Source organism: Lontra canadensis, unplaced genomic scaffold (assembly GCF_010015895.1).
Source record: "Lontra canadensis isolate GAN:19392208 unplaced genomic scaffold, GSC_riverotter_1.0 scaffold161, whole genome shotgun sequence".
Lineage (NCBI taxonomy): Eukaryota > Metazoa > Chordata > Mammalia > Carnivora > Mustelidae > Lontra > Lontra canadensis.
In genome coordinates this window covers 1,353,765-1,365,685 of record NW_022631155.1, presented here as the reverse complement: position 1 = coordinate 1,365,685, position 11,921 = coordinate 1,353,765, and the positions used below count along the sequence as shown (strand labels likewise).

The window sequence follows — 11,921 nt, the reverse complement described above, 5'->3', positions numbered from 1 at the left end:
CCAACTTTGCCGACCCCTCAAATGCAGACTTTTAGCCTCCAGAACTATGTGACAATAAATTTCTGTTCTTTAACCATTCTGATAGAGTAAGTTAGACATGAGCTGGAGACAAAGGTGGTGAAAGACACAAGACAAATTACAAGCCTGATGGCACAACATCCTGACTTTATGACTTTTAACATCCTGGTCTTAAGTCTTCTAATACCCTTGGGCTGACAGAACAAGAGCCACAGGTATAGAACTTGCACTCTTCTCTCCAACCTCGACCCCCAGGGTAACCTATAGTTTTACACTGTGGTTTCAATCCCCACCCCTGTGGAGGAAAATGGCCATGACAGTTCCAGCAAGAACCTTGTAGGGCCAGAAGACTCCCCCTCACAACTGGTAGGAGGAGTTACTGAGTTGTTACAAAACAACTTCAGTTGGAGACGCCCCCCTAGTTATGACCTATAACCTATGCAAACATAAAAAGAAGAGACCCCCTAGCTCCAGTGCAGTTGCCACTTCTGGGCCCAACCGCCCTCCAAACTTGAGAATGCACTGTCCTTAAAAAACTGCTTTGTGCTAGGTACTTTCCTTCTGGGTATCTTTATTTGTGCACGGATCCTTTGTGGGGGATCCAAGAGACCTCCATGCACACAGTGCAGACTCTCTCCCACCAGTAACAATTCAGTTTGCAGTTCATTGTTAAGGTAGCCCCAGCAAGCTAATACTACTATATCAGTGGCTTGCAGTCTTTTTGCTACCAAGAACCCTTTTGCTCTTTGATCTCCTGTGGACCCCTTTCATTCATTTAACAAATATTTATTGAGCACCTACTATATGCCAGGCCCTTAATGTAGGCATTGGAGATACACAACGTTCCCTCCTCTTGAGCTCATTCTGTATGTTTTAAAAGATTTACTCGGCGAAGTATATTACAGCTTAGTTTAGTAATAATTTGTATATTTTCTCACGAGATAACCAGGATTACCTCATCAATGTGATATAATTAGTGCCCAAAATCAAAGAAAGGTCATATTCCAAGTAGTTGTTGATCTCTTATGGCAAGTAAATACGTGGAATTTTTTAGGGTTTTTCTTTTTAACATATTGAAAATTATTCTCAGAAACTCCAAGTATGGATCCCTAGGGGTACAAGAACTTCAGTATAGGGTGATTAGCTAGAGCAGGGGTGGCAATTTTTTCCTGTGAAGGGCCAGATATTAATGGACTATACAGTCTCTGTCACAAGTACATAATATTGCCATTGTAGTTTGAAAGCAGCTATAGATGATACAAACTGAGTATGGTGGAATTCCAATAAAATTGTATTTATGGACACTGAAATTTGAATTTCATACCATTTTCATGTGTGGCAAAATATTAACTCTTCTTTTGATTTTTTTCAACCATTGAAAAAGGAAAACCCTTTCTTAATTCACGAGCTGTAGGAAAAGTTTGCAGGCAGGCTGTATGTATTCACCCAGCTGGCCACAGTTTGCCAACTCCACAGTTAAATTTTAATTTTGCGCTAGTTCTGGAATTAGATGATTCTTATCCCCCTAAGGTTCTAGATGAGGGCCGGAGAGGAGATCAGTTTGAACTTAAACCCAGGCTTCTTGCAGCCCAGCCCACAGTGCTTATCGCTGTTTTAAGCTGCCCTGTTTAGTTATGATTTCACATGCGGTCTTTGTATCCATGTGGTGCAGAAAATAGATGTGTGGCCAGCGGCCCTTTCCAGGCGTTGACCATGTAAGGGTTGTCCTCTTACTAGCTGCCAGTGGCAACCCTATTTTGTCAAGCCTGACCCTATGCTTACCTCACTGTTTTCGTTTATACCTCTCTCGGGTTGCGCGGGCCCGGGAGGCCCATCTGTCCCTTACTATTTAGTCCCTGTTGTCTCATTGGCAGCTTTCTGAGCAGCTGCAAAATGTTTTTAACTTGAAGTGGAAGTTGGGGTCACTGGCATCGTCAGGCCCGGAGTCACTCTCAGCAAGGGCTCTTTCAGCTCTGACATCGACTAGCTTACGGACTCCGGTGAGTGTTAAACTAACTCCTCCCACTTTCCCATGGCTGGACTTTCAGTGTTGGTAATAATTATGAGGCGTTTCTCAAGGGCTGGGAAATAATGTGCACTTCTTTTTTGTGTCGTCTTCAGAAATTGCTTGGTTGCCTAGGACCACAGTCTTCTGCCTGGTCGTCCCTCTTTCCGGCTCATCTGCTCCGGTAGCCTCGACACCGCAGCTTGGCGACGCGGTTCCGGAGGGGGACCAGAGGTGCTCCCGCGCGCTCAGGGGGCGGCGGCACCGCCGTCCACCTCGGAGGATCATGCTGCGAGGCAAGTCCCGGCTCAACGTGGGGTGGCTCGGCTACTCGCCCGGCCTGCTCCTCGAGCACAGACAGCTCTTCACAGAGCGCGCGCCTCGGAGCACTAGCCGGTAAGTCACGTGAACGCCGGCGCCGGCGCCGCTCAACGTCACCATGGCGCGCCGCACTTGCGCATTGCGTCCCGCCGCCCGGCTCTGGCCGGCACTTCCGGCGCGGCACACCTCTACGGGTCGCCTACCGAGGCGAGTGAGTGCGGTCCTGGAGCCCAGCCCGCCTCCCAGCACCTGCTGCGGGCGCGGCTACACCATGGAGCGCCTTGATAAGGCGGCGCTAAATGCGCTGCAGCCACCCGACTTCAGGTAGTCCCGAGCGGGCCCCAGGCCGGGTAGGGGTCCTGACCGCAAGGCGACCTGGCCCTGGCCTGGAGTGGGGTGTAAAGGAAGGCCCGAACCGAGCGGGCTGGCCTGCAGCGGGCTGGCCTGCAGCGGGTGTGAGGTCTGGACCCTCGGGGCCGGGTTGCGGGATGGGGGAAGGGGGGAGGCAGGTTGGGGTCTGCATCGCCTACACGCACGGAAGCTGGGGCTTGGGGTCATAGGGTAGAGGTCGGCGGGCCTTCAGCTCATGCTTCTGTTCTAGCCCTTCCTTTCGCTGTCGTCTATTTTGCGATCTTGCTCTCTGCAATCTCTCCCCACTGCAGGGTGAGCTCCCTGAGGACAGGAACCCGGCCTTCTCCATCTACGTGTCCCCTACGGGGCCTGCATCGTCGGGGCTTAAATGTTTGTTGTATGAATGAACGAAGGGAAGAGAGTAGGGCTTCCCCTGGTTTGAGACTACTTCACTTGGGGGAATTAGTAGGATGAGGTTTGGTGGCTGAGTACAACGGCTGTTCTGGCCCACTGTGGCCCACTAGTCTAGCCAGTGATACCTGGGTAGGCAAAAGGGTGGGGAGGGATTTAGCTGCCATTTGATGGTGACCTACTGTGTGCCAGACTCAACTTGGGCTCTTTATTACATACCTTAGTAAAATTAAGAAAGTGTTGTTCCCCCTTTAAAAAAAAAAAAAAGAAGATGAAGTTACTCAGGATAAGTGACTTGCCCAAGAACACACAGTTAGGACACACAATTAGTGTTGAAGCTGGTATTTGACCAATCCCACTGATTCCAAAGCCTGTAATCTTTGGAGTCCTGTGATCCTTTTCTCTCTCTTATGATGTCAGTATAGATGTTTTTAAATTATTTTTTACTAGGATACCAACAGATAATTTTGTCAGGTACACTTAGAATACAGTGTAGCCCTCCTACACCTGATTCTCGTGTTTCATAATGGAATTTGCAGTGAAATCTACTTGCAGTGGAAGTCTTGATTGCCACAGAAGGGAAGTGGTAAGCTGTGTCTGCCTAGTGCTTGCTACAGAAGTTCATATCAAGTGGGTAAACTGTAGGTGGTTTAAAGAGTGGGAGAGCAGTAAGATTCATCCTAAGTTATTTCTTTGTTTGAGGCCCACTTTAATTCTGGATTTTTCACGTTCTTTATTTCTAACAAGTCTCTGTAACACCCAATGAGAGAGTCGTAGAAGAAATAGTTGAATGATACCAGTTACTTTGTTTTCAAATAATTCACCTGTTAACACCCAAGCTGGCTTGCGCCTGCAGAACTGCCAGCTGTGGTGGGGATGTGGCTGGAAGCCAAAGAGAAAATGTCCTGTAAACATTAGAGGAAGTTTGCTAGTTTTCGAAAGTCTGTGTGCTTAACTTGATACTTAGTCCCATATTTGTGAGGTCATAACCCAGAATAAAAAATTTTGGAGCTTAGGGTAAAAAAAGTGAAAAAGAGTTGAAAATAAACTGCAAATTGTTAAGCTGAGCCCATGCCTGGTATAAGAGTGTGGGGCTAGAAATTAACATGTAGAAAAGAAAAGACTAGGTTTAAGCGGTGGGATTGTAAATGCTTTTGTTTGCCTTAACACATTTGTGTATGGTATTACAGCATCTTTTCAATAATGATGTTTTCTGAAGGCCAGGTGAGATACTACATATTTAAGAGAGATGATCTGAAGAACAAAAGAACCAGTTAACACTCCCTTTCTCTAGATTCTCAAGCTTTGTTTCTTCATCAGGTTAGATCTTTTAACTTTGCATGCCTAAAACGCATACTTGAACTCACCATAGAAACACCCAGGTCATGTTTTTTGTTGGGATTCATGAAAGAAGTGGTCAAATACTTACGTTGAATTTTTATAGACCTACTGTAGAGCTACTCCTATTCTTCATGAGGATTACACAATAAATTTCCCTAAAAGTTTACTACTAGGAAACAGTTTAAGGGAGCATAACTATATTAGATGAGGATTGTGTAGCTCAGTGATCATCGTAGGAGGATGTGTTGAAAGATGATCCACTGAAGTAGGGAAAGAAAATATTACAACTTCTACATGAATTTATTTTAACTGTATCCTTTTTAGTATCTAGTTTTGCACATGTTTTATATTTTAAGTAATGAATTGATAATATGTGTGTAGATGATCTGTTCAAAAAAATCAGTATCCCCTTATATGGGCTTTGTGCTCAAAACTTATATTTAAGATGGATTAATAGTCAAAAAAGTTTGTAGACCATTGTTTATAAACCGTAAACTTGAGATGTTCCCTTCCTTTCTGGGCTTCCAGAAACCTCCTTGCTAATCATTTACACAGTTAAAAGAACCCCTTTGCCTGGATTTTCTAGGGCTCCAGAGAAATGTGCAGGACTAATACGAAGCAAGATGGCACATTAAGTCCTGTAATAACAGGTATGAGCTAAGTGTGATGGCATCCCAGAGCAATGAGTCATTTCAGGCAGAATGATCAGGAAAAGTGCCTAGAGGGGGACTTTGAAGGCTTGGTTATCTCCTTCCTAAAGATATGGACAGGGGTGCCTGGGTGGCTCAGTTGGTTAAGCGACTGCCTTCGGCTCAGGTCATTATCCTGGAGTCCCAGGATTGAGTCCCGGCATCGGGCTCCCTGCTCTGCAGGGAATCTGCTTCTCCCTCTGACCCTCCCCCCTCCCCGACTCTCTCAAATAATAAATAAATAAAATCTTAAAAAAAGAAAAGATACGAACAAAAACGGAACCTCTGAGGATTACCAGAAAGAGAATTAAGTTCAAGTATTGACAATAAACATAAAACATGAAGTGTGTTAAGGTAGTCTGATGATAGATTTAAGAGACAAAAAAGGACCTTAAGCTAAATGATTAAAGCTGTAGGGTTTACTGCGTTTACAATGTACATGGTGGTATGTATGAGGTACGGATGTGTCCAGGGTTGCTGGAAACCTACTGTCTCTTCACTTTGCAGTAGTGCTGCCCATTTGCAGCAATGTATAGGACAAATCCTGACATATCTACTTATTGAAAAGTCAGTGAAACAACATTAAGGAACATTTTGAAAATGGGGAAATAACTTTATTTTTGTATATTAATCTGTAGTCCTTTTTTATTTGCACACATTTTTAACATAATTGGCATAGTATATGTCAGGGGTTGGTGAAGTTCTTCTGTAAAGGACCAGATAGCAAATATTTTAAGTTTTGAGGGCTGTATAATTCGGTACCACTACTCAGCTTGTCCTTTGTAGCTCCAAAGCCACCTTAGATGATACATAAACAAATGGGTGTGTCTGTGTTCCAGTTAAACTTTATTTATAGAAATAGGCATTGGGCCCTTAGGCATTATTTTGCAGATCCCTGATACACATAATATGATGTAGTTTGCCTTGTTCATTTGTCACACAAGGACTTTCTGAGTAATGGTCAGAATTTTTTTTGTTGGATCCATATATTGATACACATCAGTTGTGAAATCATTTTCTTATTATGGACGTTTATTGTTGTATCCAGTTTCGTTTGTGCTTTTATGTTAATCTTTTTTATGTTAGTCTTTGTATTAATGTTTTAAGTAGCAGATTATCAGACTTGTTTTTCTTCAAGTATAAATTTGAAAAGCTTGATTCCGTTCTTCAGAATGGTTTTCTTGTATTCTGGATCAGAACTTTCTCCATTGGAATATTTCCTTGATTTTAAATAACCTCCGGACAAATAGAATTCACTGAATAGAAGGTGTTTTGACATTAATTTTTTAAAATATTTTATTTATTTATTTGACAGACAGAGATCACAAGTAGGCGGAGAGGCAGGCAGAGAGGGCGGGAAGCAGGCTCCCCGCTGAGCAGAGAGTCCGATGTGGGGCTCAATCCCACGACCCTGAGATCATGACCTGAGCTGAAGGCAGAGGCTTTACCCACTGAGCACCCAGGCGCCCCTTGACATTAAATTTTTAATGAGTCCATGTTGCATGAAGACTTATCTAAGTTGTACTATAGCTATTTAATTACAAAGAAATTAAGTTTCCTTCAGCTGCATCTAAATTGTTCTAGACTGCTTTTTCTCTGGAGATCTCTCATGCCTTGTTTGTACTATATCCAGCTGGCCCTTGATGGTGTGCTTTGTGAAGGAACGTCATTAGTTGTTTTCTCTCTTCTTTACTGTCTCCATTATATATTCTGTAATTAGGGTGTGCTTGCAGAGCACTTTGGACACTACAAACCACTTTCATAGTTTGATGCTTCCTCTCACACTGGATCTGAATGGCAGTCTCTTGGGTGTTCTCTAGGTCTTTAGGATCTTCTCATTTTGAGTTCCTGACTCTTCTCTGTCCAGTGCTTCCAGGGCAGGGGCAGGGTTTTCCAGCATCTTTTCTGTGGACACAAAACCAGTTGGAAATGGCTGTGCAGGTTCTGATTTTCTCTTTATTTACTTTCTTCCAGAAATGAAAGTTCATTAGCATCTACCCTGAAGACGCTCCTGTTCTTCACAGCTTTAATGATCACAGTACCTATTGGGTTATATTTCACGACTAAATCTTATGTTTTTGAAGGTAATCCTAAATGATAAAACAAGACATTTCCCCCTTAGTATTTTTAAGATTCTGTGTGTTTATGATCTCTTTATATCTGTAAGCTGGGTATTCTTAATTTGCTTCTTCCATCTGTTTCTGTTTTGCTTTTCAAAAATCATGTTGTTCAAGTGAGTCTTCCTTCATGAAATTAACTTGTTCATCATTAAGTCATTTTAGTGTGACAGTGTATTTGTTGATGGTTCTGTGAAATGGCTTGCAAGTCCTTTCTCTTACTATACCTCTGACAGCAAGACTTGGCTGACATGGGAGGAGGAGTTTGGGGCAATGTACCTTTGGTAGCAGACATTAGTAGAAAAAGAAAATTATGTCCCCCTTTGTATGTTGAAGTCTGTAAGTGAAGTGATCATTACAGTTTTCACTCAGAATAATGTTCCTTGTGTATAGGAGGTATTCAGATCTTTAAATGAATACTTGATTTATCACCATCCAAAGTATTCCTTTTTAATTGCCTGACTGGTTAAATAAATATATAGCTAATAAAAAGCAGTATGCTTTGTTTTTTACACTTTGATAAATTTGGGAATAAAATGGAAACTTTTTTTCTCTTGATAGGCGCCTTTGGAATGTCCAATAGGGACAGCTATTTTTATGCTGCTATTGTTGCGGTGGTCGCCGTCCACGTGGTGTTGGCCCTCTTTGTTTATGTGGCCTGGAATGAAGGCTCACGACAGTGGCGTGAAGGCAAACAGGATTAAATTGAACATCACCTTTTGATAGCATTAAATTGATTTTTAAAAATGGTAAATGTATCTGGGGTATTAATGATTTCAATAAAGCTGAGAACATATTAAAATCAATCTGAAGGAGTCACATTTGACCTGTGTAAAATTTGATCCTTCTAATGCAATGATTTGTATCATCAGTTTTAACTGTACGAGCCTCTCATTTGCAAATGAGAATTTGTAACGTTAAGTTGGTCACAAATAAGTATGTTAACTTAATTATACATTTGGGAAGAATTTGATTATCTCACAACCAAAAATGTTTTACAGCATTTTGTCTTTTGGTTGGTTTTAAGGTTCACTTCTCTGGATTTGTTAAGATATACACAGTGAAGGAAATCTGAGCTGGGTTTCACTGGAGCGCTTTCCCTTACTATTACTAAAGTCCTGGGTCATTGGATTCTAGGTTGTAAATTCCTGTGCGAAATTGCTTGAATTGTGGATTTTGGACTTCATCTGAATGTCACTGAAAATTTTGCATCGAGCGTAATTCCTAGTCAATAGGAATCTTTCTCATTACATTATTTCATGGGAAGACTAGGCCGGATCACACCCACACCCTTTTGTGGGAAAGGACTGGTTCATTGGAGGATCTACGCAGCAAAGCAAAAAGATAGCTACCTGGGCACTTAGCCTTTGCAGGCTACCCTATGCTTTTAGGCTAACTTTTTAATGATCTGCTTTGCTCTGGCATTGAATAGTGAAGTAATGCTTTCATTACAGGGTTTGTGTAAAGTCCCTTTCAGTTTGTTTTTCCTACTTTTCAGTAGTGTATATGGTAGGATTAACATTTAGGTGTGCCCATTTTCACATACTTCCTGAAAGTAGATTATTTTTATCATCCAGGAAGTATTCCTGGGATGGCTAGTCGAGTCTTTTTTAATCAAAGCTGTTGTACTCCAGATGTATATAGTTATGTAATCCTGAGGTCCTATCTGACAGGAAAAGACCCTGTCGTTTTACTTCGGTACCCTTAGTCTGTTCTTTCCAGCTACTTGGTACTACTTGTGTGCAGTCTAAAAACACACCTGGAAAAATGTGTATTGAAACAGGAAGAGAATTTAAATGCCGTGTGATGTTTCCACCTGGAGATAAACATTATTTTGGTTTATATTCCATGTGCATTTCCTAATGCTAGTTCGGTACACTGAACATTTGGTTTAAGTTCAAATTCTGCCTGTGTTGCCTCATAGCTATTTACATTATTTTTCTGGATGAATGATTATTGGCCATTTTCTTGAAAAAGCACATTCTACCCTTACTCCTTTTTACTAGTCCAATTTCCTGTTACTGGCAATTCCTCATACAGTGGCCCTTGCTGTTTTTGCCATTACTCATTTTTCTGTTCACCCCTATTTTCGTTGTGCAGCTGGACTAAAGGAATAGTGAGGTGGTTAGGCATAAAAGTAAGTAGGCATTTGTGTTTAATTGTTGAGGAAAAGTGAAAGATGACTATTGTAGGACTCTTATTTTTGCTTATAGTTAAATATTGTCTGCAGTTAAAATATCTTTAAGCCATTATTTTAATTGTAAAGTGTTTTCTTAAAGATTACAGTTTTAGTATAAAATTGTACAAATTTAATATAAAGTTGTAGAATACCCTGGTTTAAGTTTGGGGTACTGTGTGGTAGATTTCTAAATAGTTGTCCCTTTAGAAGCCTTGTTACACGTAGAATTGTTGTCCACCTAATTTCTTTTCTATAATGCCAAGGTTTTGTACTTTTGAGGTCTCATGCTGTTTGTAAAATAAGAATGTCCAATGTTAGATTATTCTGATTTCAGATGTTTGCTGAGTAGAAAATGATATGGGTATTTTTCTGCAAGTATTTAAACCAGAGATTCATGCAAAAGCAGTTGTAATTTACTCTTGGAAAAAGTACCAAGTGTTTGAAAGTTAGAATTGGATGCTAGAGTTGATATTTAAGATTGTTAAAGTATAGGCTTGTTTTCAAACCAGTTAATTTTTTCCCGGAGTTCTGTTAATTCACTACTTCGCTGCTGTTGAAATGACATATGGTGTTTGACATACCGATTTATTTTTCAAGATGTCCCACTGATTTCCTCTTGCACAATGTACGTACTTCAGGATGTATAGAAAGGAAAGCTACAACTGAGCCCTCGTATGTGTTTTAAGATAGGACTGTGTTCCCTGTTGTTTGAAAAGGGATTGTAAGAATAACCTCAATTAGGAAGCATAACTTGAAGTGTCAGCACGAGCTACTGATAAACACATTGCCTTCCTCATCTCACCTCTCATTTTGCGCCCACCTGCCAGAATATAATCTTTTCTTTCCTGTTGTGCTAGAAAATGAAGTGTGTTGTAGAATGCATCTGATGTTATTAGCTCTTCAAGTGGATAGACACTGTTTTACGTATTAACAGCAGAATTCAGTTTTGAGCTGTTACCGAAGGAACTTAAACATCTTTTTAAAAACCTCCTATTTCATGGAAATCTAACATATACATTGTAATAACTAGGCTATTTTCATCATAAAAATCTCATTACCTTTTCCAAAAGAGCCAGCTGATTGACATGTTTGATATTTATCTGCCATTTTCATATAAATTTTATATGTACAGCTAAGAGTACCCAAGGAGACCAGTAAAAACAGTTAAATAAGGTGTGTGCAAGGAAAAGATGGTAGCCAAAGGTACATGAAACAACTATCGAGTGTGTATTTCTCATCTCTAGACAAGTTCGTGTTTATTGTTTTATTTATGATCAAGTGAAGTCGTAGACCATTGTTGGCCCACTTTATAAATGGGTTCAGCAGTGGCACAGAATTCGTCACTTGTCTGAGGTCAGCAGCAGATTTTTTCGGCTGTCAAGCAATGTGTGTCCTCCAGCAGAAGAGTACAACTGTATTGGTTCAGACTCTACTCTTACATTGAAGATGAGTTTTGTGAGAGCTGGCTGAAGCAACACATTGATAACTTGACGAGATTTCTTTCTTCATTTGGCAGAAAGGAAAAGGGTCACCTGAGAAGCTACATTATTTTCAGGGACTTTGGGAATCTAACAATAGCTATTACATGTAATTTATGAATAGTCAAATCCTTTATATATTCATTAAAATAGTCTGAAATTCCCCAATTTACCCTCACTCCTGGCCACACTTTCCTTTTCTGTTTCATTGCTTCATGTTCTTGAGAATGGATTCTGCATTCCTTTTAAGGTATTCTGTCATATTTGTCAGTTACACATGCTAGTCTTCCTTTTTCTCAAGTTCAGTGAACTCTCACTGGACAATAATAGCAATAGCTAACAACATCTGCACAGCACCTTACAGTTTGCAAAGAACATTCACATATTTTTTGAGTTTTGCATAGTGAACCTGCTATGAGATGTCTCTTGACATCCTTGCCGAAGATGTTAGAATCTTTAACTCAGTAGAGTCGTTGAGTATGCTGTAGTCTTTGAATAGTGCCCTGACTAGGGATGGGGATTAGATGCGCTATTTTGAAAGCTGTGTGTAATTATTGAAATGGGGGGCTTGAGTTCTTTAGCCACTTGAATCAGATTTACTTTTGTAAGTGATACTTTTCTAACTGTTACCTGGATGGATTTTGTATCCATTATATTCCAGCCTGTAATTTGTATAAATTTACCGTCTGTTGTCATTAAAAAAGTGTTCTAAATGCGACTTTGATGTGTCCTGATTGAATGAATAGTAAGTTTGTTAACATCTCTGTTTTTTAACACTTATTTGCTTCTGTTTATACCATATAAAATCTATAGAGTTGTCAAGGGTAAGCTTTTATGCAATACTTGTAGACCAGAGGTGCTCAAACTGGTGGGGGTCTCTGGGGTACCAAGACAGGAAGGGCTGGTTATACCCCCTCTGTGGTGGCCCCATCAGAAGTGGTGTGGCAGTGGGGAAAGAAAGCAGCATCTTGCCCTGTGGCTTTTTAAAGAAAATTCATTTGGGAGTGAATG

The 11,921-nt window shown here is 40.8% G+C and overlaps 1 protein-coding gene across 2 annotated transcripts; it reads left to right on the top strand.

Annotated features, from left to right (window-relative positions):
• The first annotated feature begins 2,208 nt into the window (after nt 1-2,208).
• Nucleotides 2,209-11,628, top strand: VMA21 (vacuolar ATPase assembly factor VMA21). Of its 2 annotated transcripts, none has more exons than XM_032845253.1 (3): nt 2,209-2,419; nt 7,111-7,220; nt 7,815-11,628. In XM_032845253.1, the coding sequence occupies exons 1-3, from the start codon at nt 2,310-2,312 to the stop codon at nt 7,955-7,957; spliced, it is 363 nt and encodes a 120-aa protein (XP_032701144.1). In that variant the 5' UTR covers nt 2,209-2,309; the 3' UTR covers nt 7,958-11,628. The 2 variants fall into 2 exon arrangements, with proteins under 2 accessions (XP_032701144.1, XP_032701143.1); XM_032845252.1 differs by lacking the exon at nt 2,209-2,419 and adding an exon at nt 2,516-2,668.
• Nucleotides 11,629-11,921: the final 293 nt, after the last annotated feature.

Coding starts and splice junctions, on each gene's coding strand:
- VMA21 (XM_032845253.1), top strand. CDS start 2,310: ATGCTGCGAGGCAAGTCCCGGCTCAACGTGGGGTGGCTCGGCTACTCG. Junction 2,420..7,110: donor GCGCCTCGGAGCACTAGCCG/GTAAGTCACGTG, acceptor ACTTTCTTCCAG/AAATGAAAGTTCATTAGCAT. Junction 7,221..7,814: donor TAAATCTTATGTTTTTGAAG/GTAATCCTAAAT, acceptor TTCTCTTGATAG/GCGCCTTTGGAATGTCCAAT.